Below are 27,128 nucleotides of genomic sequence, written 5' to 3'. Positions count from 1 at the left end.
AATGTCAACAGTGCATCCCGATCCTCTTCTTCTCAGGCCCCCTGCTTCCACTCCTGATTCCTCCCCTTTGCGGAGTGCCCACCATAGCAAGCAACTTGCTATGGGGCCACTCATGGGGGCTTGCTCCCGAGCACTCAGAGTGCAGGTCGGCCTCACAAACCCTAACAAAATGACTCCTGCTGCGGTCTCTGAGCCTATGAGGAGGGAGAGGGTCGAGAGATGTTGCTCTCGTACACATCGCTGGAACAAGATCGGGCTCGGGTAAGTATAAGTGTGGCTAGGGGGAGCTGCACTCAGAAGGTTTTTAACCTAATGCAGCAAATCAATTAAAGTAAAAAACCTTTGGCCTTTAAATCCATTTTAAGAAATACACATAAAGAAAGGCAAAGGTGCATAGTCCTAAATTTATTTTCACGATCTAAAGAGGATTTTCAGTAAATTGGTTGTTTAACAGAAACCAAGGAAAAAGTGAAATAAATTTAAGAAGGTAACTCTCAAAAGAGGAGGCCATAACTGTCAAATCTGGCTTCCCTGCACACCCGGCTTCTCTACACACCCAGTAGTAAAGCTCTGACACTTGTCTTTTATATACTGAAATGTAAAAGTTAACACCTAATTCGTCTTTTTTTTTTCATAAATAATTCCAAATGTTTTAAATATAAAAGCTGTTTGTGAAAAGACTAGCTGAAAAAAGGTACCAAAGTTCTTAATCACAATTTGTAACATCTTGTGTGCGCTGAAAAAACTGTGATGCAGTCACACTGTGGCAAATAGAACTTAGGCCCCTTTCACACTTGTGCAAACTAAAATTTGCACGATTTTGACGTAATTTTTACGTGATTTCGATGCAATTTTGACTGGACTGAATCAATGCCTGTGTAATTTTGAGGTCTATAGATCAAAGTTGGACCAAAGTTGTGCAGGCACTACTTTGAAATCGTTTAGACTTGAAGTCACACAGATATGAACGGTACTCATTGGAAATCATTGGGTACGAACTGTTGTATGACTTTGCAGTCCCAAGTAGGAGGACAAGTCGCACAAGTGTGAAAGGGGCCTTAATGATATCACACTTTGTTACATTCTGGCTGTGATTGACAGCAGCAGGAGCCAGTGGCTCCCTCATCTGTCTTTGAGTCTATGAGAAGGGAGATAGCAGAAAGAGCCGCTACTCTCATACAAAGTGCTGAATTGAGATTGGTAAAAAAAACCTTTCAGCCTTCAGAACCATTTTAATTGTGCTAATCATTTTAATTGTGCTGTCTTTCCTAACCTGACTGTTCGCTGAGAAGACTCAGCAGGCAGTACCTTTGAATATCCCAAAAACATTAGATCATCAGGAGACTCTCACGTTATGTCGGTTTACAACTATATTTATGGATTTAAGGAAGAACAGAGACAAACTACAGCATGTCAATTATATATACACTGCTCAAAAAATTAAAGGAACACTGTTTAATCAGAGTACAACATGAAGTCAGTTAAACTCCTGGTATGTTAATCTGGTCAGTTAAGTAGCAGAGGGGGTTCTTAATCAGTTTCAGCTGCTTTGAGGATAATGAAATAAACAACAACAGGTGCACTAGATGGGCAACAATCAGACAACCCCCAAAACAGGAATGGTTTTACAGGCTGAGGCCACTGAAATTAATTTTCCCTACACATTTTTTCTGACTGTTTTTCACTAGTTTTGCATTTGGCTAGGGTCATTGTCACTAATGATAGCATGAGGTTATACCTGGACCCTATAGAGGTTGCAAAGGCAGTCCATCTCCTCCAGGATGGCACATCAATACGTGCCATTGCCAGAAGGTTTGTTGTGTCTACCAGCACAGTCTCGAGAGCATGGAGGGGATTCCATGAGACAGGCAGTTACTCTAGGAGAGCTGGACAGGGCCGTAGAAGGTCCTTAACTAATCAGAAGGACCGGTATCGGTTCCTTTGTGGATGGAGGAACAAGATGAGCATTGCCAGAGCCCTACAAAATGACCTCCAGTAGGCCAACGGTGTGAATGTCTCTGACCAAACAATCAGAAACGGACTTTATAAGGGTGGCCTGAGTCCCCAATGTCCTTTAGTAGGCCCTGTGCTCATTGCTTATCACTGTGTAGCTCGATTGGCATTTGCCATTGAACACCAGAATTGGCAGGTCTGTCGCTGGCGCCCTGTGCTTTTCACAGATGAGGGCAGGTTCACCCTGAGCACATGTGACAAACGTGAAAGGGTCTGGAGAATCCGTGGAGATTGTTATACTGTCTGTAACATTGTTCAGCAGGACTGGTTTGGTAGTGGGTCAGTGATGGTATGGGGAGGCATATCCATGGAGGGATACACAGACCTCTACAGGCTAAACAATGGCACCCTGACTGCCATTAGGAATTGGATTGAAATCCTTTGACCCATTGTCAAACCCTACGCTGGTGCAGTGGGTCCTGGGTTCCTCCTGGTGCATGACATTGCCCGGTCTTATGTGGCGAGAGTATGCAGCCATTTCCTGGAGAATGAAGGAATTGATACCATTGAAGGGCCCCTACGCTCGCCTGACCTAAATCCAATAGCAACACCTCTGGGACATTGTTTCGGTCTTTCCGACACTGCCAGGTTGCCCCTCAGTCTGTTTAGGAGCTCAGTGATGCCCTGATCCAAATGTGGGAAGAAATACTCCAGGACACCATCCATCGTCTCTTTAGGAGCATGCCCAGACATTGTCAGGCATGCATAAAGCACGTGGGGGCCATACAACTGAGTACCATTTTGAAATGCTGCAATGCAATTTCAGCAAAATTTTTTCACTTTGATTTTTGGGGTGTCTTTGCGTTCATCCCTCTGTAGGTTGATCATTTTCATTTCCATCAAACAATGTAGCATCCTTCCTTTCCTAACACATTACCCAGTCTATATCAGTATAGACCTCCAGCATGAGATTTTTCCCCATTGAGATCGAATGTGTTTTCAAAGTTTTCCTTTAATTTTTTTGAGCATTGTATGTATACATATATATATACAGTATATATATATATATATATATATATATATATAAGATTTGTAATCCTTTTAGCCATTTTTATGAGTCTGTTGCACTATATATCGACAAGCAGGTGAAAGCACTACCTCATGTTCCTGTGTGGCCAATGGATATTCAGTAGTGTCATCATGCAGTGGAAATTAGTTTTTTTCATCATAAAGTCAAAATAATGATCTGTTCTTATCATCCGGTTATTAGGAGGACACGTGTGACGAGAACAAGCCTCTGGTTCATCAGATGTCCAACGAGAGCCGCTTGTCCATCACAGATTCCCTTACAGAGTTCTATGACGCTCAGGAAGTTCTGCTGTCATCTAGCTCATCTGAAAATGAGGTCAGTGCCTTTTTTATTGTAGAGTGCTATCTTTTCTCTTGCAGCTCTCCTTAATTAAATAAAGCAGATTACAAGGTTCTAATTAAAGAAATAGCACTCCATTATAAAAAAAAAATCCATTTGGTTTATGCATTTTTTCAAAAGGAGTAAAATATAAATTTTTTAATTTAGCGAAGGTAATTACAGAAAACCTGAAAATGAATAATATCAAAGGTAAACATATTTAAAATGCTAATCATGGGCACATTTTGAATTTTGACTGGAATTCCACTTTAAGGATTCATTTTGGAAATTTACATCAAACCAGCAGAATGCGGACAGATATGTGACTGATATCTCCAGTTTTTGGAGTTAAAGTGCCCATAGATGTCAGATGGCAGTCTTCCAATCATGTCTCATTTTGCCAGTAGGTAAACAATCTATTGTCTATGGGGCACTGCTTGACAGCTCCATATCAGTGTTTTTAGAGAACAAGCCATTGGGCTCTTAGTAATGGTGTATTGATAGTAGCGAGTCCTTCACCCTAAACATTTGTAGTATTATTTCAAATAGCATTTTGCTATTAAGTGTAGAACATAGTAACTGACTCCACACAGACACAATTTACTTTCCTAAATCAAACCATTACAGACAGATCCTAATAGTTTTTTTCAGGGGTGATAAAGTTTGAGCTTTGCTTCTTGCAGTTTCTCATTCACAAGGCCCACAAATGCTGACTTGGGGCTTTTTTTTTTACATTGGCCTACTTGCTAAAATTAGCGCAGCTGGTGTACATTGTGTATGGGCAGTGAATGGAAGTGTGATATGTTGTTACAATGCATCAATCTGTTTTGTTTATTATTTTATTGAAATGATAGTTCATTCAAGTTTTGGTGTTGTGGCATGCTGTGGTTCAGTGCTCTGGATACACACATTTTTATGCAGCACACTGCAGTTTAACTCAGCATTATGGTGTAACAGGACACGTAGAAAATCATTTTTTGTTAGAATGTGCCCCTGCGTTGATCAATGCAGAACATCGCTCGATGGACATGGTGTGAGCAAGCCATTAAAGCATAACTAAAGTCAAAACTTTTTTTTTCTTTTTTTTAGTGTTGAACAGAGTAGAGATGGATTTGAACATCTGTCAGGTTATTATTGCTGCTTGTTCCCGTTAGGGAAATTCACCTTCCTGATTTGTCATGTGTACCATTATCATAAAAAGTGAAAGTACAAGAAAATCACAAATTTGTGGTTGTCACCAAAACACAAGTAGAGAGGAATCTTTCAATGGGGACACTAGTTCTGGTTACAACCAGGGATTCCCTCACTTTTGCGGATTTGCTCTCACTTCCTGTTTTCAGCTATGAAACAGGAAGTGAAGGTATATCTCCCCAATAGGGCACATATGGCAAAAAAGGGAACTGACGGGTTATAACCCTCCCTTAAGTGGGACACACTATAAGAAAATCGGGTGAACAATCATTCTAATTTCCCCGTTTGACAGCAAATCGAAACCGATGAAAGAAAATTTCTTTTGAAAATTCTCGTATCACAAAGGCTTTTTTTTCTGCTGCTTATTGTATTTGATCATGCGCAGTCTTTTGTTTCGAATTTGGCCCGTATGAAAACAGTCAACATTAAGCGAAAATAGTTTGTTCAGTTCCTGTACAAGAAAAATTTTGGAGCTTGTCCCTTTGGAAATTTTCGTTCAGAAGGTTTGAGTCGTCTGTAGAAAGTTGTGTACACACTATACAAAAATTGTACTAAAGTTCTTTGGACGAAAGTAACGCCTCATTTTCTTATAGTGTGTACTAGTGATCGACCGATATCGGTTTTTCGTTGCAGAAAACAATATTTTGGCCATTGCATATCGGTATCGGCCGATATGGGCCGATATTTTGAACATTTAAAGTTTTGCAAAATAAACACAATTTTCAACACAAATCTGTTAGTGCCGGTTCACACTAGGGCGACCTGTGAGGCGACCTGGTCGCCTCACAGGTCGCCGCAGGTCGCCTCCCATAGGGAAGCTGCGGACCCGTTCTAATAGGAGCGACACAAGTCGCTCCGACCTAGAAAAAGGGTCCGGAGCTTCTTTGGGGCGACCCGTAGGCGACCGCCATAGACTTCAATGTTATGAAGTCCATGGCGGCCGCTCCGATGTGAACCGGCGCTTACTGAACATGTTAATGTTTGTTTATTAACATTTTTAACACTGCAGTCAGTGCAAATTAAACTGCTAGATAAAAAGCTAGAAAACAACAAACAGCTAGACAGTGGATTGGAGGAGTCAGCGGACTACTGCTGCAGTAGTGCACTCACTGCAATGTTTTTAAATCACTACTGCAGTGACTGCAGTAGTGATTTAAAATTATTGCAGCAGTGAGTGGTGCACTACCGCAGCAGTAGTCCACAGACTCCAATCACAAAACTGCTAGAAAAAAGCTAGACAGTGGGGAGCCCGTGGACTACTGCTGCAGTAGTACACTCACTCACTGCATTAGTGATTTAAAATTATTACAGCAGTGAGTGGCGCACTACTGCAGCAGTAGTCCACAGACTCCAATCCACTGTCTAGCTTATTTTCTAGCAGTTTTGCACTGACTGCAGCGCAGTCAGTGCAAAACTGCTAGAAAAAAAAGCTAGACAAAAGCTAGACAGTGGAATGGATTGGAGTGGAGTGGACACTAGTACTATACTACTACACTTTCAATACTCCCAGTTAAGTAGAACAATATTATAGTGCAGAAAGCATAACATTTCAGCATGTTCACCAGTTAAACGGTTTCTTTTTTTTTTTTTCATAAATTGCTGCCACTTCACTAAAAACACGCTCACTTGGTACTGAGGAAGGAGGAGTAGAAAGGTATCTTCTAGCATGAGAAGCATGCCTCATTTTCTTTCTATCACTGAAGACGATCACCACTTCTTCTGTCAACTACTGGTTCCTTCGAATAGAGATGAAGTTCATCATCCAGGCTCATTATTGCAGATTTAGAAGAATCCTTCTCATGAGGCCCCAATAAAATTCTGAACATGACATCTATTTGACCAAGATGACGTTTCTCTTCTGTCCGTTGTCTTTGTGGACATTTTTTTCCTGCATCCTGCTCTTCCACATTAGAAACCTGCTCTTCTTGACTTTTCTTTTCGACAGGAACCTCCTGTTGAATATCTTCTGTCAGCCATTGTTTTGCCTTGACCAATACATCATCAGAAGAGAAAGGATCCAAAAGACATGCAAGCACAACATTTTTATTCTCTTCATGCTTCTCAAAACGTTTGGTGAGGCTGTCCCTCATGCCCTGCCTACATGTTTTAATGCCACGTGTGTTGGGTCCTTCATTCTGTTGAAGAAGCATCTTCAGCACTCTCACATATGACTCACCTCTAGTGTCACTTCCTCTATGGGGAGGAGGGTCTCAATGACATTGGCTACAATGTCCCACTGATCAGCAGTAGGAAAAGAATATCCTCCATATTCACCTGAATATATGGTAAGAGCTTGCTTCTGCTCCAGCATTCTTTGCAGCATGTGAAGTGTTGAGTTCCATTGTGTTTGAACAGCGTTAATCAAGTTGTTTTTGGGTATGCCAAGGTCTTCCTAAATGCACCTCAGTCGCTGCTTGGCAAGGATTGAATGGTGGAAATAGCCTGCGCACCTCTTCAGCATGCTAATTATGTCAAGCAAAGCTCTCTGGTTGACAGACCTTCATTTACCACAAGTTGGAGGGTGTGTGCAATGCAACTGAGGTCTTACACTTCAGCAAGTCTCATTCCTTTCACCATATTCGCTCCGCTGTCTCGAAGCACAAGCATCACTCAGTCTTTGGTGATTCCCCATTTTTCTAGCATGCCTAGAAACCTTTCTCCAATGTACTCCCCAGTGTGGAATCCTTGCATCACTTTTGTATTCAACACCAAATGCCTTCTTGTCCATCCGCTGTCAATGAAGTGGCATGTAAGACTCATTAGTGATTCTGTTTGTCCTGACCAGCAGTCAGTCGTGAATGAGAGTGAGTTGCCAGCATTCTCTGGTTTCTGCATAGCCTTTACTTTCTCAGCGACCTTTTGGTGAATCTTTCCCAGCATTTCAGTTTGATAAAACTTGTCACTCTTCAGTGTGTACCTTGGCTCAAGTATGGACATCAACCGCTTAAATCCAGAGTCAGACACCATTGTAAATGGTTGGTTATCAGTGATCATCATCTCTGTGATTACTCTGTCCAGCAGTTGGGATCTTCCATCCGATTTTAGCCACCTGTTTTTTTTCTGAAACATATCCGTTGTTGTTGCCTGGGATAGTAATGTTTCACCTTGTGATTCATTTTGTTTTTTCTGTACTGCATGATACAATTCAACATGATGAAATCTTAGATGGGCCCAAAGATTTGACGTATTTTTGGTTTTTGCAGTTATTGATCCCATGCTTACATTGTTTGTGCATGTGTTGCACACTGCTGCTGCTTTTCCTGGAAATGAAGATGAGAAATAGTCCCAGACCACACTTTTAATTTTTCTATCTGCATCCATCTCCATTGAAATTTGAACGACACTAATGAAATTGAATATAGGCTTAAAAAAAACTGTCTGGCTGGCACCCTGTGGTGATGAGTGGCTGGCACCCTTTGGTGGCTGGAACCCTGTGGTGGGTGGGTGGCTGGCTGGCACCCTGTGGTGGGTGGCTTGCTGGCTGGAACCCTGTGGTGGGTGGCTGGCTGGCACCCTGTGGTGGGTGGCTTGCTGGCTGGCACCCTCTGGTGGATGGCTGGCTGGCACCCTGTGGTGCGTGGCTGGCTGGCACCCTGTGGTGTGGTGGCTGGCTGGCTGGCACCCTGTGGTGGGTGGCTGGCTGGCACCCTGTGGTGGGTGCGTGGGTGGCTGTCTGGCACCCTGTGGTGGGTGGCTGGCTGGTACAGGCCCAGGGCCTGTGGCTGGCTAGCTGGTACAGGCAAGCAGGGCATGTGGCTGGCTGCTACAGGCCTGTGGGTGAGTTGGTGGCTGGCTGGCTGGCACCGGGCAGCTGTGGGTGGGTGTATGTATGTGGTTGCAGCGGCTGTGTTAAACACACTGTGCACTGTGACTGTCATGTAAAAGAATCACTCACTGTCCCGACTCCAGTATGTGGCCATGGCGGCTGTGTTAAACACACTGTGACTGTAGTGTACGTACAGTCGTACACTCACTGTCCCGACTCCAAGCGGGAGGCGGCCTAAGAAGGCAAAAGCTGTCCCAGTGCGCGGAGGCTCATGGCGCATCATACACAATGACGTCACGACAATATCGGCAATATCGGTAACCGCCGGGGCCGATTCCGATATATCGGGGGAAAGTGCATATCGGCCTTCGATATATCGGCTTTGCCGATAATTTATCCATCTCTAGTGTGTACGAGTCTTTACTCTATCCAAAATGAAGAAAAAAAGTTTGGCGTTGAGTTCTACTTTAAGGTAGGTAATGACTTCTGGTGTTAAATAGTGTTTTCTATAACAGGGCAGATTATGTACTCTATGAAATTAAAATAAAAATGTAAGAAAACTGGAACACCAATTCATGAATGTGCCTGGGGTCTCAGTGCAATTAGGAAGAAAGATCAGGTGACAGTGAAAAATTAAATTTTTTATTTGAATTTGAATTGTCTTTCTGGACAGATTAGTCAAATCTGATCAGAGCAAATACTACAACAAAGAATGATATGACCACTTCTCCCTAATACAATGCCAGTAACATCTATTATAATGATATGTGAACTCTGCTCATTACAATATCCTTACTTAGTTGCAAACAGGTTGTATGTATAACCTATAATATGGTCACAGAAAACTTAGCTTCCCTTTCCTGTCATTTTGTTATTGTCTGGGTTAGTTCTGTTGTTATGGTAACATCTTATTGTGGGGATGTTTACATATGTGCTGTGAATAATTATTGTATTGCACAACCATACTTTTTATATTTAGCCTAACATGAAGAAATATTTCAGTTGTCAGCGTTTTTCTTTTGCACTGTATGGCCTGCATCATTTCCAACAAGCTTTGACATTCCCAATATTAAGAATTTCAGTGCTGTATTTACTATAAGACACTTACAAGCCAGTGCCTAGGGCAGTGATGACAAACCTTGGCACCCCAGATGTTTTGGAACTACATTTCCCATGATGGTCAACTATGCTGCAGATTGTATGAGTATCATGGGAAATATAGTTCCAAAACATCTGGGGTGCCAAGGTTGCCATCACTGGCCTAGGGGGTCAGATCACCCAATTTGAAAATGTACAGATTACATTTATTTATTTATTTATTATTTTTCTCCTTTTCTAGCTGCATTTGAAAAATAAATATATTAGTAGATCTGGCAAAGAAAAATAAATCTGTAAGAAAGGGATGCAGAGGCAGTTGAGAGAAGTGGCATTACTCTCTGTCGTTTTGGAAACATTAAATCGTCTGATCTTTTTAATTTTGATTGTATGGTTTAAATAGAAGCACTTTAAATAAGATGACATGCATTCTTGTTTTGGTTTTTCTAAAAGTATATCATTGGAGGGCATCATTGTTCATGTGTGCCTAGGACAGCAACAGCATGATGTTTAAAGTGGAATTCTGAGCTTTCCAGAAGTACTTATACTTACTAACTTACGTAAGAAAGACTTGTATACGTACCTATTTTCAGGAGACTCTGGTTTGGTCACATGATCCCACTCCCCCTGTGTCAGCCAGTGCTGCTGCAGAGGAGAGGACAAAACACCAACAATGGATGAGGCATTGAAACATATGGGTGACGCCAATATCGGAGTGCTCTTGGGCAGATCATGTGACCTGACGGAAGCAGCAGTAAGCATTTGCATCTTTCTGACACAGGCTAGAAAGTATAAGTGGGGGGGGGGCAGTTTTAAGAGTAGTTAGGTGAAGCCCTGAATTCCACTTTAAAGCAGAGTTCCAGTAATTTTTTAATTTAATAAAAGTCCGCTTCTACAAAAAGTGTAGTTGCTGACTTTTAATAAACAGCCCATCCCCTGTCCCATGATCCAGTGGTGCACTCACCCCAACCATGTTCTCGCCATGACCTCTCTACTATGGGCACCCGGCTCTGACAGCTTGCGGCTCCACAGCCGGGTGCCCACTGCACATTCGCGAGTGGTGCTGCGCTCTGTGACTGGTCCCGAAGTCTTCTAGGACCTGGCATGTGTCCCGGAAGACCTCGGAAAGTAGAACTCCTGCTGCCGATCGCCTATGGCGTCGGAACGGAAGTTGGAGCAGGTACCTGTTAAAATCGAGTACCTGACCCCCCCCCCCCCTTCCTTCCCAAAAGCTCAGTTTCACAAACAGTAGTTGGAGAGGAGGTCTTAAATTGAAGGTTCCACTTTTTAGTGGAGCTTCACTTTACATTTAGCACTATATGCATACATTTTTAAATGTGATGTTATTAATCTTATACATAAAGGAAACACTCCCCCTCGTCTTCCACAATTCTAGAACATGCTGACACATTGATATGAATTCTATAAAATTTAAAGGACATATACAGTACTTTTAAAAACTGCATTTGAACCCTAAAAAAAAAAAAAAAAAAATCATATATTGCAGCTTACCAGTCCTTGGATTTAATGGATGCATTGATTATATACATGCTTTTTTACTTTATTCATCTAGTTATCCTGCAGAAAAATATACTTCCTCTCCCTTCCCTTTATGTGTATGCTTTTTTTCTCCATTATATCTATGGGGCAGCCAATGTTTTCACACAGGCTGGACTTCAAACATGTCTGCTTTTGTTCATCTCCATTACATGGTAGATAGATTGAAGATTTTGTTTGCTTTCATCTCGGCTCCCAGGAAGTGACTCTACATTTCTGGCAAGATCAAAAGGTATTTTCTGTACTTGCTGAAAATGTTCTTAGCCTAAAAAAAAAACTGGCAAGCTTCAATACAGTATATTACATACTTGTTTTTGAGTTTAGATACGTCTTAAACCAGAACTGTTTTCCCTCTTTCATCACTCCGCCTGCTGTCATCTTCTCTTGGTCGAGGTTCCTTTCTTCCGTCCAAGGCCATGAAAGGGCCACTGATGAAGTAACATTTGCACAGGACAGGAGTTACATTATCCCGGTACCCAGCTTCCTTATTGGCATCTTACTGATTCCAGGAGTGGGCTGGGAGTTTGCACTGCACTACACTACACATGCATCACAGACAGTGAAAACCAGATAACAAATTTGCTAGGAGACTGGGAGTTTTTTTTTGTAGCAGAACAGTGTTCCTCTGCTAATAGGAAGAAAAGTTTTAGCTAATTTTTTCCTCTATTTTCTTTATTTGATTACTAAAGTTCTCTTATAACATATACGTCTGAACTTGCTGAAATGATCACCTGCAGCTCGGTGCAGCCAAAATGCAGTATTTCTGAGTTTAATGCCAGTTCACTGCAACACAGTGTGACAGACAGTCCTGAAAAAATGCTTGACAATGTATCTGGTCAAAATTAGCCTAAATTAAGAAAGTTAATTTGTCTTTTGAAAGCTCTGGCTTCTTTCCTTATATTACCCCCGGTCTCCACTTTTCCTAATGTACTTAATCTCTTGCACTATTCATTAATATATGGATTTTGTTTGTTTTCCAGGTATCAGATGATGACTCGTATGTCAGCGATATAAGTGATAACATATCAGAGGATAATCTAAGCAATGACATTGAAAGACAATCTCTAGGTACAGTTTGATGCCCTGTGAACAAGAGGTTGTAGGAAAAAAACATGTCATCTCTACTTCTTCTGTGGTCTTGTTATTTGAAAGATTATGTGGTTACTTTGTGGTTGAAATTTACATAAATTAGAGATTCAATACTAAAAGAATACAGTTATTTGTCACTCTGAAGTGATGAAATACAAATCACTGATCACACAGAGAACATTGAATTTAAAAGTCAGTGAATTTTTGTTAGCCCTCCATACATTTTAAAGCTGTCCACTCACATTACAACTGATTGTACAGTTTCCTTTTAGATTTACCAGCAGCTATGTAGTAGTCAAAAGTCGGTATGATTGGGTATACACTGAAGATCTTGTTTACCTAGACCCTTGCCCTGCATGGTTGTGAGTGCATCTAGTTGAGAGCAATAGAGATTCTGCAGTCAGATTATACTGTATTGCTGCCTAACACTGGACACACAGCTCACAATCTTGGTTTTCAAACAATTCTCCTATGTTAGAAATGCCGTCAAACTCTAACATGTAGTCAGCTTAGTTATTAAGTAGCACTGCCTGACCGGCCTGAGGAGGCAGGATTGAGACATTGTGTGAATTTAAGAGCAGAGTGCCACTATGATGCTTTTGTGTAATAAGTATAAGAAAATGTGTGTCATAGAGAGATGAGACACGAGGTGGTGGAGCACAGGATCTTGGTGTAGATGGATGTTCTGATCAGGTGTACGGTTTTTTTGCTTTTGTTGGTGGCTTTCTAGTGCACAAAGAGCCCTGGGTAGGCTCTCGGGGGAATGTCTAAAGATAAGCGAGTCCCAAGCTATTTTATTAGTCCAGATGGCATTTATTGGTTACAATAATCACTTACAAAACATTGCATAACAGGGCTTCAAAGGGGCCCCCTTTTTTAGGACTATAGGATTCCGGAAACACTGGAGTAAAGATATACCTGGGTGGACGATACAGGGAAATAAACTCTTTATGGTTGAGTACAGATATAACTGAGGAGTACAGATATAACTGAGGATATGGATATAGGGAAATGAGCTGTATGTATGCTAGAATACAAATATAACTGGGGGCATGGATACATGGAAACAATCTGTGTGTGCTAAAATACAATTATATGGTATAGATATAAGTATGTGAGTTGTGTTTGTGCTCAAGAACAGATATTGAGTGCATGGATACAAGGGAAGTGAGCTGTGTGTGCTGAAATACAGATATACCTGGAGGTATTAATATAGGTACAGGGGAGGACTGGGCCAGGGGGCAGGGGGGCAATTTCCCCCTGGGCCACTCTGATGTCTTGTAAAAAGGCTGCACAGACATGCCTAAAGGATTTCTGGTAAAGAGAAGTAAAAAGTCCCCACCACTGACCTACTGAGTGCGGGTTGAAGGCAAGGACAGAGCGCAGACCTCCCCACAGCATGGATGGTTTAAACTGTCTGAGCAGAGGTTGGTTCCATGCCCCACTGGAGACTCTCCTACCCTGGCCAGCCCCAACTGAGCTGTCCCAACTCCCTCCAACTGCCCCCTGCTGGCCAGGTTGGGAACCCGGATTCAGCCAGTGAGCAGGGAGTACCTGGAGCAGGGCTTCAGCCTGAAATGGGGGTCAGGAGGAGGACGGGAAGAGGGAGAGTGGAAGGGGGGCCGAGTTGCTGCACCATGGGGCCTCTGGTTTGTACTTGCCCCCTGGGCTGAAAGTTGCCAGTCTGCCCTTTTTTGGTATAAAGCTGTGTGTCCCAGAGTATGGATTTCACTGGGGCATGGATAAAGAAAAGCTGTGTGTGCTGTAGTACAGATATTACTGGGGGGCATGAATACAGGGAAGTGAGCTGTATGTGCTGAAGTACAGATATTACTGGGGCATGGATAAAGAGAAGTTAGTTGTGTGTGCTGGAGTAGAGATATTACTAGAGGCATGTGCTGAAGTACAGATATTATGGGGGGGCATGGTTACAGGAAAGTGAGCTTTGTGTGTTAGAGAACTGATATTATTCCAGGCATGGATGCAGGAAGGAGAGTCTTGTGTCCTGGAGTACAGATATTACTGGGGTTCTCTTTACTGGAAAGCATATCTCACCGATCTCTCCTCCCTCTCCTCCTCTTTTTCACTTCCTGTGTCCAGGAATCGGTGACTTCTGGAAATATAAATTCTTTGTATATATAATATAATATTTTATTTATTTTTTAAAAAACCTTTGAAAATGATTACCCATCACAGAAATTGTTTGAACATATTCATTTGTTTCTTCTGTTGTAGATGGGTCTTCTGTAGTAGATGGATTTTCAAAGCATCGAACATGTCTTCCCGCTCCGTGCCCAAACACAAGTAATATCAGTCTGTGGAACATTCTTCGGAACAACATTGGAAAGGACTTGTCTAAAGTGTCTATGCCAGTACAACTGAATGAGCCCCTTAACACTCTACAGCGGCTGTGTGAGGAGCTGGAATATAGTGAATTGCTAAGCAAAGCATCTCAGACTCAGGATCCATTTGAAAGAATGGTACATAAATGAGAATATTTTTAGAGGATAAGAATAATTTCTAAAAGTATAGAAAATGTATAAAATAAGGGAGTTCTCAGTAAAAGCTTCCAATTGGATTCAGTGTTGTAGTTTGCTTTTAAACTCCAAACAAAATCCAATTTTGACTTTTTTTTTTTAACAGGTTTATATTGCCACCTTTGCAGTATCTGCATATGCACCTAGTTTCTACAGGGCTGGTAGCAAGCCATTTAATCCTGTACTTGGAGAGACTTATGAATGTATAAGTGAAGAGAAAGGATTCAGGTTCATTGCTGAGCAGGTAATATACAAGTGCTAATATTCTGCCAGATTGCTGCTTTTCTTTTGCTTGATAAAAGGTAAAAAAATAGGCAGACACACAGCTATATTTTTCATATTTTACATTAGCTGACTAAAGTAATAACTAAATGTGATGAAATTAGCAAAGCTACTCCGAGCAGTTGATCTTTGTTTGGCACAGGGCAGCTCTGATCTTTAAATCCTATTACCTTTTGTAATGTTGGACTCCATAGCAACATCATACTGAAAAAAAGGAAATGGAGATTTTCCAAAATGGCTTTTTTTTTTTTTTTTGAAGAGCTATGCTTCAGAGTGGATTTGAGAACAGCTAATCAACAGGGAACTGAGGGGAGAAGACCCATGACATAAATGCTATCGCCAAGAATGCTGTCCCTGAGAAAGTTTTGATCCCTGAAAATGTATTCAAGTTCATTTGAACTTTAGGTTTAAATTTGCCTAAAACATTCTAGGTGCATTAAAACAAATTGTGTTCAATGTCCTATTGTTAATTTTCTTTCCAAAGTAGCCCCATCCTGAGTATGAAAGCGTGTCCCCTGCCAGCAGCTGCGAATTGGGGCCTTTGCTCTCTGTGGGAAAGCAGTGGTTTTATTGCAGAGGTCCAATGCTCCCTGCTAAATCAGACCTACAGCCCAGTAATTAGCAAAGCTCATGCTCCTTGCTGATTGAAGAGCTCTGGCTTTGACTCAGTAGGGAAGTGTCAAACAGATCAGTGCTTCCACACAGTGAGCAAGGGTTCTGAATGTGTAGCATGCTGGCAGGAAACTGGCTTTACTACCGAGACAGTGGCTGATTAAAAAAGTAAAAGCTGTTAATTGCACCTTTCCTTTTAAGACACCTGGAAAGTATTTAGCTTATTTAAACTGAAAGTTTGATTGGGCTTTAAACATGGAACATTCGGTTGTATAGTGCTATGTTTCTTCAAGATGACACACCTAAAGAGAATCAGTCACAACTGGCTTATGCAAAAAATGCTTTACTCTCAGAAGCTGGGTGACAAGGAAACCAGCTGTCAGATTTCAGGTGATCTTTTCCCCTCTGGCTACAAAGCAAATACAGGGATAAAAGATCATCTTTCATAAGTAAGCTTGCACAGTTTTATTGTGTATGCATGTGTCATGTATGTATGTGTATGTGTGTGTGTGTATATATATATATATATATATATATATATACACACAGGTCCATATATTTGGACACCGGCACAATTGTTATACTTTTGATTCTGTATGCCACTAGAATAAAATGAAAAGGAAACAAAACAAGTGCAGACTTTCAGCTTTAATTCAAGGGGTCGAACATAATTATCAAGTAAAAATTTTAGGAACTGCAACCATTTGTATTCACAGTCCCTCCCTTTTCAGGGTCTCAAATGTAATGGGACAAATTAATATAATCATAAATAAAATGTTAATTTTTTATATTTTGTTGAGAATCCTTTACTGGCAATGACTGCCTGAACTCTGGAACCCAAGGACATTACCAAAGACTGGGTTTCCTCCTTTCTGATGCTTTACCAGGCTCTAACTGCCGCTGTCTTCAGTAGTTCTTTGTGGGTCTTTTTGCCTTTAGTTTTCCCTTCAGCAAGTGAAATGCATGCTCATTTTAGTTGAGATCAGGTTATTGACTAAGCCATTGCAGAATATTTCACGTTGTTTCCTTTAACCACTTCCCGCCCGCCCTATTACAGATTGACGGCGGGAATGTGGTTGTGTTATCCTGACCGGACGTCATATGACGGCGGCAGGATAACACAGCTCTGGGCGCCCCCCGGGGGCGCGCAGAGCGTCGATCGGTGATGCGAGGTGTCAGTCTGACACCCTGCATCTCCAATCTCGGTAAAGAGCCTCTGACGGAGGCTCTTTACCATGTGATCAGCCGTGTCCAATCACGGCTGGTCACATAGTAAAACAGGAACAGCCGTTGATCGGCTTTCCTTAGTTCGTGCCTGACAGGCACGAGTAAAGGAGCGCCGATCGGCGGCTCCCCTGACAGGGGGGGGGGGGTCGGCACTGGTAATCAGATCATTGATTACCAGTGCAGACCCTCGGGGGGGGGGGGATGCCACTAGATCCACCAGGGATGCCCACTATGACCCCAGGGATGCCCACTATGACCCCAGGGATGCCCACTATGGCCACCAGGGATGGCAATCAGGGCTCAGGGAGCCCCCCATTGCCCTCTCCATCAGTGATGCCCACCAGTGTCCTCCCTATCAGTGCTGCCCACAAGTGCCCATCATTGCCATCCTTTAGTGTCGCCCACCAGTGCCCATTATTGCCCACCAGTGCCACCTATCAGTGCCCATTAGTGCCCATCAGTGCTGCCCGTCAGTGCCCACCAGTGCCGCCTATCAGTGCCCGTCAGTGCCACCTATCAGTGCCCGTCAGTGCCACCTATCAGTGTCCATCAATGCCGCCTATCATTTCCCAGCAGTGCCGACTATCAGTGCCCACCAATGCTGCATATCTGTGCTACCTATCAGTGCCACATATCAGTGCCTATCAGTGCCGCCTATCAGTGCCACCCCATCAGTGCCACCCCATCAGTGCCTCCTCATCAGTGCCTGTCAGTGCAGTCTCATCAGTGCTCATCAGTGCAGGAAAAAACTTATTTATTTACAAAATTGTATAACATAAACAAAAAAACTTTTTTTTTTTTCAAACTTTTCGGTCTTTTTTTATTTGTTTAGCAAAAAGTAAAAATCGCACAGGTGATCAAATACCACCAAAAGAAAGCTCTATTTGTGGGGGGAAAATGACATAAATTTGGTGTAGGTACAGTGTTGCATGACCGCGCAATTGTCATTCAAAATGCAACAGCTCTAAAAGGGGAAAATTGGCCTGGGCAGGAAGGGAGGGAAGTGCCCTGTATTAAAGTGGTTAAAAGCTCCTGGGTTGCTTTTGCAGTGTGTTTTGGATTATTTTCCATCTGTACTGTGAAGCGCCATCCAATCAACTTTGCTTGATTTGGCTGAATCTAGGCTGTAAGTATATCTCTAAACACTGCAGAATTCATCTGGCTGCTTCTGTTTTCTGTCACATCATCAATAAACACCAATGTCCCAGTGCCACTGGAAGCCATGCATGCCCATGCCATCACACTGCCTCCACCATGTTTTACAGATGACGTTGTGTGCTTTGGATCATGAGCTGTTCCAAGCCTTCTCCACACTTTTTTCTTCCTGTCATTCTGGTACAGATTAATCTTAGTTTCATTTGTCCAAAGAATGCTTTTCCAGAACGGGTTTGGCTTTTTTAAGTGTTTTTTGGCAAAGTCTAATCTAACTTTTCTTTTCTTCAGGCTTATGAATGGTTTGCACCTTGTGGTGAAACCTCTGTATTTGCTCTTGTGAAGTCTTCTCTTGATTGTAGACTTTGACAATGATACGCCCACCTCCTGGAGAGTGTCCTTCACTTGTCTGGATATTGTAAATGGGTTTTTCTTTACTATAGAGAGGATGCTGCAATCATCCACCACTGTTGGTTTCCGTGGACGTCCAGGCCTTGTTTCTGAGCTCCCCAGTGCATTCTTTCCTCAGAATGTACCAAACTGTTAATTTGGCCACTCCTGCTAGTTGTAGAGTGGAGAAATATGGGGAATGAAGAATATTTAAGCTAATTACTGGGACAAAGAAGTATCATCCCTATATCATACGTGGAAGGAAAAGAGAGCATTGCATGTGGGACTTTGAATATATTTATTTTGTCACCTCAAAGTGTACAGTACAAGTATTTCTAAAAAATATAAATCTTTTATACAACATAAAACAGCATCTCCTAATAATTACAAGGTACATTACAGCACACAGGATAAGTTTAGATCTTTGTATGAGGGTCGACGTGTTTCGTGGATCATCCGCTTCTTCAGGACCAAAACGTCCTGAAGAAGCGGAGGTTCACCCAGAAGACTCCAATGCAAAATCCATTTAAAAGGTTTACCCAGAAGACTCCAGACCTTTTTCCTGCTTAATTGATGAAGAAATAAGGGGGAATGGCTATTCTTAAGAGCTATAATTCCTAAACCCTTCCTCCGATTTAGATGTATATACCCTTAAATTATACCTGAGAGTGTGCACTTTCAGCCCATATCCATTATAAAACTTTAGCTTGAATATGTTTTGGTAAATATCTGAAAAAACTAATTGTGCCTTTGTCCAAATTTATATGGACCTAACTGTATATGAAAAGAGATATTCAGTTTCTCACATAATTCTAATTCTGAACGGTTGTTTTGTGTGGACAGTTAGTATATTGTTACATAATCACACTGCATTCAAAAGACACCTTAAGTGCCACTCACAACTTGTAGCAATAATAGTCTGATAGCTTTTAAGTGATAAGTTCACTTTTCTAAAAAAAAAAACAAAAAAAAACGAAAAATGAAATGCACTCTTTTTATGCAGGTAAAAAAAAAGTGCATTTATCATTTTTCTTTATATCCTGTAAAGCGTTGCATTAGCAATCCGCAGATCGCTGGTGCCATGCAGGTCTCCTGCAGATCTGTCAGTATATCTGTCTGCCCATCTATCCCATATGGGAAGCAGATACACTGACGAAAGAATCAATGAACTACCACGGCACACTGAGGAGAGGGGTCGGGCAGCGGCTGCAGCATTGGGAACATGTTACATGTTCCCAAAGGTGAACTTACCCTGTAAAAACCCACCAACCACCAAATCTTGGGGGATACATGCTAAAGTCAAATGGTAACTATAGACGCCTGGATTGTCACCAAACCTGACTGAAAATCATAAGTATGTGTAATGGCCATTTAGAAACCATTATGGATCATCTACATACGAAGGTGTCCCTATTAATCATTTTAAAACACTCATAGTTCCAACTACTTAACTGTAGCATGAATGCTTATATAAATTTTATGGTGTGCTTCCAACAGTCTAATCATTGTAGTTGATAGTCCTACAAAAAAGACTTTCTACCACACAGACTCCCCATTTAAAAAAAACATAGGTCTCTCATTACATTTATAGGAGATAAAAATGGGGAGTATGCTTTTTATGGGGGTCTTCCTTGCTTGCTATAATTCTCCTTGTTTAGCCTTGTAGAAACAAGAAGATTTACACCTAGTTCACTGTTAGAACGAAGGCCGCCAGCAGTTAACTACTGTACTGGTTTTAAGACAGTCCTAGGGACTTCTTGAGCCTATTACTGGCAGAGCTCACACATACAAATGAAAATATGCTGTCCTATATGTTCCATTAGTATTATATAGAGAATTTGCCTAACAGAAGGATAGGTTCAAAATAAAGGTTTGCTTTTTAGATGTGTTGCTTTGAGCAGGGTTTCCACAAGCTTTTTCCAGTCAAGCTGCCTTTGAAAAGTATTTTTATTCTTGAGGCGCCCCAGTCTAAGGCTTTGTTCAAAATCATGCGTGTTGCTGATACACAGACAATTGCGCTGCTTTTAAACAAATGCACAGGGGGTGCCATTAATTCTTAATGGTACCCCCATGCATTGGCAAACACTTTGCATTTTCAGTGCAACACGAGCTTAAAAAACGAGTCTGGTTTGTTCCCAGGACTTGAAAACCCTGTTTTGTAAGCAGCACCAATGCTGCAAAAAATGCTAGAGTGGATCTGCAGTGCTAAACATACAAGCTGCATGAGCATAATACATTAAAAACTGCTCATGTAAGAGCTCTTTTACACTGGCGGTCTCCGCCAGCGGATTCACCTGCTTAGCAGGGGATCTCTCCGCTGATCCCCACTGAGCAGGCAGGTGACAAGTCAGTGTCTGCTCAGCTGATGCAGAGAAGGCAGGAACAGAGCCTGCTTTACTATATGGACCGTCAGATGCAAACTGACCACCTGTCTTTTTTCATCTGGTTGTCATCCGATCCCCCAGGCGGATGGGGAACTGATCCCTCATCCGTCTGTTTTTATCGGATAGGATTGGATGTCGGCGGGTGTAAACAGACACAGACATGCCCCTTTACATCTGCCACTCCAGAGAGGTTGGGTCCACCTAAAAAAAAAAAAAAATGACAGGCTACTCTGCCCATGTGAAAGGGGCCTTAAACATTTAGGTAAAACATTTTCAGATATAGTTTTAGAATAAAACTTTATTTCAAAATAGTTTACCTAGTTTTATGTGCTCAAACAATTTCTTGCATACTGCTTTTGCTGTTTTACCTTTTAAAAGCCGCAAGGACAACGTGGATCTCTTTACTATGGGTACCACTGCAGAGCATCGCACGTTTTAACTGCTGGCAAGATGAATGGCATCATTTATGGTGTGTGTCAAGCTAAGGATTAACCTAGAAAGTTGCATGGACATAGTGGGATATCCACTTTTTAGCCCTTGTACCATATGTGCCAAACGGGTTTGGAATCTGGGTGATTATATATCCTTTTATTTTGCACTGTTTCAGAAAGGTACCTATGGTATATATATATACTGTATATATATATATATATATATATATATATATATATATATATATATATATATGTGTGTGTGTGTGTATCTATATATATATATATATATATATATATATATATATATATATATATATATATATATATATATATATGGTTGTGTCTATACAGTACTGATTAAGTGCTTTTGTCATCATTTTTTTAATGGCCATAGTATATAATATAATCAAGCCATAAAAAATATATATTTGAAGGGGTTGGGGGGTGACAAAAAATTGTCAGCCTCCAGGTGCCATATAGCTTAGGTATGCCACTGGGGGATTGTACTCAGCTTGGACTCCTCCATGTTTGTACACCGAGATATTTGCCATGAATTGAATTGCTTTTATTCTATATAAGGGAGTCCCAGCAAAGGAGCTTTATGCTCTAATGCACAGCACTTATTTATTTATTTTGTTTGCACAATATCTTTGTGCTGCCAATGTAGAACGATTTATTCGATATAAGAATAACACCAATTGGGCCGCTCCTGTAGTCCTAACTGTAATAGCATCTTAATTTTTGTGATTTAATTCCTTTAGTGTTGTTGGTTTAACCACTTCCATACCGAGTCATAGTAATATGACGTCGGCAAAGTGGTTGTCTAGATCCGGTGTAACGTTAAGAAACCATACCCCGTGAAGAAACCATACCCCTCGTCACTTCCGGTCTTAAACAGCAGAGCAGCGCAGCAGAGCGCATGCTCAGAGCCCCGGAGACGTGATTGAACAAGAAAGAAGAAAACAAGTGCGCATGCTCGGAGGGTATGATATGTTAACGGCACGAATACTTGCGGCGGTAACATTAAAACAGTTCTGCTGCAACATCAATCATCTCCTCTCCTCTCCCTGTCACTTCCCTGATCTCCCCTAATAAATATGAAAGCGGCGGCGGGTGTATCTGTGCTCCATGATCCGCTTTTATATTTATTAACGGAGATCAGGGAAGTGACAGGGGAAGGAGCGGAGATGAGCCATGATGCAGAGGAGCTGTTATAATGTAGCCGCCGCAAGTTAAAGTACCGTGAGAAATCCATACCCTCCGGAAGTGACGAGGGTATGGTTTTCTCACGGGTATGGTTTTTTCACGGAACACCGGTCCCGAATCCTCACAGACAGGATGTCGAGTGAGGGCAAGCTTGCCCTCACTTGACTCTATGGTCTTGGAGGACCGGAGCTACGGAAAATGTTGTTGCCTAGCAACCGGTTTAAAGGTCCTTTTTTTTTTTTTTTCATTTTATATAATAATTTTTTTTTTTTTTTTTCTATCTTTTAGTGTACTTGTGAGATCTGAGGACTTTTTGACCCCAGATCTCACAAAAAAGAGGTCCTGTCGTGCCTATTTCTATTACGAGGAATATTTACATTTCTTTTAATAGAAATAAAAATGATCAATTTTTTTTTTTTTTTTTAAACGGTGTAAAAATAAAAAATAATAAAATAAATAGTAAAAAAAATAAAAAATTAAAGCGCTCTGTCCCCGTTCGCTCGCGCGCAGAAGCGAACGCATACAGAAACCCCGCCCACATATGTAAACGGTGTTCAAACCACACATGTGAGGTATCGCCGCGATCGTTAGAGCAAGGGGAATAATTTGAGCCCTAGACCTCCTCTGTAACTCAAAGATGGCAACCTGTAGAAATTTTTAAATTATCGCCTATGGGGATTTTTAAGTACCAAAGTTTGTCGCCATTCCGTGAGCGTGCACAATTTTGAAACATGACATGTTGGGTATCTATTTACTCGGCATAACATTATCTTTCACATTATGGAAAAAAATTGGGCTAACTTTACTGGTTTCTTATTTTTTAATTAAAAAAAGTGAATTTTTTCCAAAAAAATTGCGTTTGGAAGACCGCTGCGCAAATACGGTGTGATAAAAAATATTGCAATAATCTCCATTTTATTCTCTAGGGTCTCTGCTAAAAAAAATATATAATGTTTGGGGGTTCTAAGCAGTTTTCTAGCAAAACAACTGATTTTAGCTTGTAAACACCAAATGTCAAAAATAGGCCTAGGCAAGTGGCTAGGATGCATGATGATGCTCCTTGGATGTTAGGCCCCTCTATATGGCTAGGCTGTGAAAAAGTCTCACACATGTGGTATTGCCATACTCAAAGGAGTGGCAGAATGTATTTTGGGGTGTCATTTTTGCTGTGTACATGCTATGTGTTAGAAATATCCTATAAATTGACAACTTTGTGTAAAAAAAAAAAAGTTTTCATTTTTTTCCCACATTTTCCAAAAACCTGTGGAAAAAAATGATATGTTCAAACGACCCATAATGCCTCATAGAATATACGTTGGAGTGTTTGCTTTCCAAAATGGGGTCATTTTGTGGACTTTTCCATTGTATTGGTGCTCTAGGGCCTTGAAAAGTGTGATAGGTAGTAAGAAAGTTTTATGTGTATTTATGCTCCTAGAACGCCTGAATGTGCTTCTTGGACGTGGAGTCTCTTTTTGTGGCCAGGCTGTGTAAAAGTCTCACACATGTGGTATCGCCATACTCGGAAGGAGTAGCAGAATGTATTTTTGGGTGTAATTTTTGCTGTGTACATGCTATGTGTTAGAAATAGCTTATAAATTGACAACTTTGTGGGAAAAAAAAGAAAAAAAAATTTTTTCTTAATCTTCCCAAGAATTGTGGGAAAAAATTACAACTTCAAAAAACTCACCATGCCTCTTACTAAATACCTTGGACTGTCTACTTTACAAAAAGGGGTCATTTGGTCGGTATTTGTACTGTCCTGACATTTCAGGGCCTCAAGAAAGGAGATATGCAGTCAGTACATCTGGTGTGATCAATTTTCAGTAATTGGTACCATAGCTTCTAGACTCAATAACTTTCACACAGACTAAATAATATACACTAATTTGGGTTAATTTTACCAGAGACATGTAGCAGTATACATTTTGGCCCAAATGTATGAAGAAAAATTAATTTTTTGCAAAATTTTATAATTGAAACTAAAAAAAAGTGTTTTTTTTTCAAAATGTTTGCTCTTTTTTTGCATATATCACGAAAAAAAAAAACCCCAGTTGTGTTCAAATACCACCAAAAGAAACCTCTATTTGTGTGAAAAAAATGATAAAAATTTTGTTTGGTTACAGTGTAGCATGACTGAGCAATTGTCATTCAAAGTGTGAGAGTGCTGAAAGCTGAAAATTGGTCTGGGCAGGAAGGGTGTCTAACTGCTCTGTATGGAAGCGGTTAAGATTAAAAAGACTTTTATACACTATTTTTACTTTCTTTACAGGTTAGCCATCACCCACCTGTATCTGCCAGCCATGCGGAGTCTGACAAATTTATGTTATACCAAGGTAATTACATAAATATCTACGAAAGACAATCATTAGCGTGTACATTAATAAAGAGATCTAATTCTTAGTGCAATAGCCCACAGTAGTTAACCAGATTTCATTCAGTACTGATCTGACTTCAGCAGAGTGGATATATGATATGATATGGATATGATACTATGGGTTGCTACAAGAAAATTATTTTTCCAAATGAGGCTGATTTACAGGCGACCAAATTGTAAAGTTGCAGCTACATCTTTAAGGAAGTGGGGTAACTGAATTTCATATACTAATTTCACCCAGATTTTAATAATTTTGTTCATGGTGAAGGATAGTGAAGAAAGTATGTCTGCAGACTTTTAATTTGTTCTACAATCCCCACCTGAAAAACTGCCATTATAAAATTCCATTATTCTTCTATGTTGTCACTTCTATCTTAATACCCAAGTACTATGCCAGTCCTATTGACTCTAGTAGGTAAATCTCTAATAGACATAGGCACATAAATACAAGAGAAGGAGCTTCTGGAGGAAATTAAAGTGGTACTCTAGGCAAAACTCCAGTTTGTATCTTTAGAATATGGAAGGGTTAGAACCACAGATAAGCTTTTATTTACAGTATCTCACAAAAGTGAATACACCCCACACACTTTTGTAAATATTTATTATATCTTTTCATGTTACAACACTGAAGAAATGACACTTTGCTACAATATAAAGTAGTGAGTGTACAGCTTGTATAAGAGTGTAAATTTGCTGTCCCTTCAAATTAACTCAACACACAGCCAATAATGTCTAAACTGCTGGCAAGAAAAGTGAGCACACCCCTAAGTGAAAATGTCCAAATTGGGCCCAATTATCCAATTTCCCTCCCTTGTGTCATGTGACTCGTTAGTGTTACAAAGTCTCAGGTGTGAATGGGGAACAGGGGTTTTTTCGTGTTATCGCTCTTACTTACTTTTGGCACCTCATGGCAAAGAACTCTGAGGATCTGAAAAAAATAATTTTTGCTCTTCATAAAGATGGTTTAGGGTATAGGAAGATTGCCAAGACCATAAAACTGAGCTGCAGCACAGTGGCCAAGACCATACAGCGGTTCCACTCAGGACAGGTTCCACTCAAAACAGGCCTCCCCATGGTCGACCAAAGAAGTTGAGTGCACATGCTCAGCGTCACATCCAGAGGTTGTCTATGGATAATAGATGTATGAGTGCTGCCAGCATTGCTGGAGGCATTGAAAGGGTGGGGGGGGGGTCAGCCTGTCAGTGCTCAGACCATACGTTGCACACTGTATCAAATTGGTCTGCATGGCTGTCGTCCCAGAAGGAAGCCTGTTCTGAAGATGATGCACAAGAAAGCCTGCAAACAGTTTGCTGAAGACGAGCAGACTAAGGACATGGATTACTGGAACCATGCCCTGTGGTCAGATTAGACTAAGATAAACTTATTTGGTTCAGATGGTGTCAAATGTGTGTGGCGGCAATAAGGTAATGAGTACAAAGACAAGTGTGTCTTGCCTACAGTCAAGCATGGTGGTGGGAGTGTCATGGTCTGGGGCTGCATGAGTGCTGGCGGCACTGGGAGCTACAGTTCAATGAGGGAACCATAAATGTCAACATGTACTGTGACATACTGAAGCAGAGCATGATTCCCTCAAGATAACGACCCCAAACACACCTCCAAGACGACCACTGCTTTGCTAAAGAAGCTCAGGGTAAAGGTGATGGACTGGCCAAGCATGTCTCCAGACCTAAACCTTATTGAGCATCTGTGAGGCATCCTCAAATGGAAGGTGGAGGAGCTCAAGGTCTCTAACATCCACCAGCTCTGTGATGTTGTCATGGAGGAGTGGTAGAGGACTCCAGTGGCGACCTGTGAAGCTCTGGTGAACTCCATGCCCAAGAGGGTTAAGCCAGTGCTGGAAAAAAATGGTGGCCACACAAAATATTGACACTTTGGGCCCAATTCGGACATTTTAACTTAGGGGTAAACTCACTTTTTTTGCCAGCGGTTTAGACATTAATGGCTGTGTGTTGAGTTATTTTGAGGGGACAGCAAATTTACACTGTTATGTAAGCTGTACACTCACTACTTTACATTGTAGCAAAGTGTCATTTCTTCAGTGTTGTCACATAAAAAGATATAATAAAATATTTTGCAAAAATGTGAGGGTAGTACTCACTTTTGTGAGATACTGTATATATCCCTACTAGGATAACTTTACATATCTTTCTGTTCTCCTGTGACTGGGAGAGAAATAAAAGGACATCTCCCCCTGGTTTTTATTGCTGTCTGTATCCCAAAGGGGGGGGGGATTGTATTTCCCTCAGCTTGCTGACCCAGTGACACCCGAAGACCCCCAATCATCCCAGATAAAACTGTATCAAATCCTGTGGTCCCTTTGACCCTACCGGTGCATTAAAGTGCACCTTGTAAGTCACTCTGGCCACTATCCCTTTATCCAGGTGGGGACTTCAGAGACCTAATTTTTTTGAGAGAGGGAGAGCAAGCACTGTAAGCCTTTGAAGATTTAC

At 41.2% G+C, this 27,128-nt stretch overlaps 1 protein-coding gene across 2 annotated transcripts in view; it reads left to right on the top strand.

Annotated features, from left to right (window-relative positions):
* OSBPL3 (oxysterol binding protein like 3) overlaps nucleotides 1–27,128 on the top strand; it is a 260,883-nt gene that overhangs the window by 199,795 nt on the left and 33,960 nt on the right. For both annotated transcript variants that reach the window (XM_082257477.1, XM_082257478.1), the window contains exons 12-16: nucleotides 3,224–3,358; nucleotides 11,951–12,038; nucleotides 14,295–14,539; nucleotides 14,703–14,840; nucleotides 24,553–24,616. In XM_082257477.1, coding sequence (XP_082113603.1) covers nucleotides 3,224–3,358; nucleotides 11,951–12,038; nucleotides 14,295–14,539; nucleotides 14,703–14,840; nucleotides 24,553–24,616 — 670 coding nt within the window. The remainder of the gene's footprint in view (nucleotides 1–3,223; nucleotides 3,359–11,950; nucleotides 12,039–14,294; nucleotides 14,540–14,702; nucleotides 14,841–24,552; nucleotides 24,617–27,128) is intronic.

Source organism: Pelophylax lessonae (genome assembly GCF_965119305.1).
Source record: "Pelophylax lessonae genome assembly, chromosome: 5".
Taxonomy (NCBI): Eukaryota; Metazoa; Chordata; class Amphibia; order Anura; family Ranidae; genus Pelophylax; species Pelophylax lessonae.
Note: the sequence above shows the minus strand (reverse complement) of the source record. Positions and strands in the feature narration are given on the sequence as shown.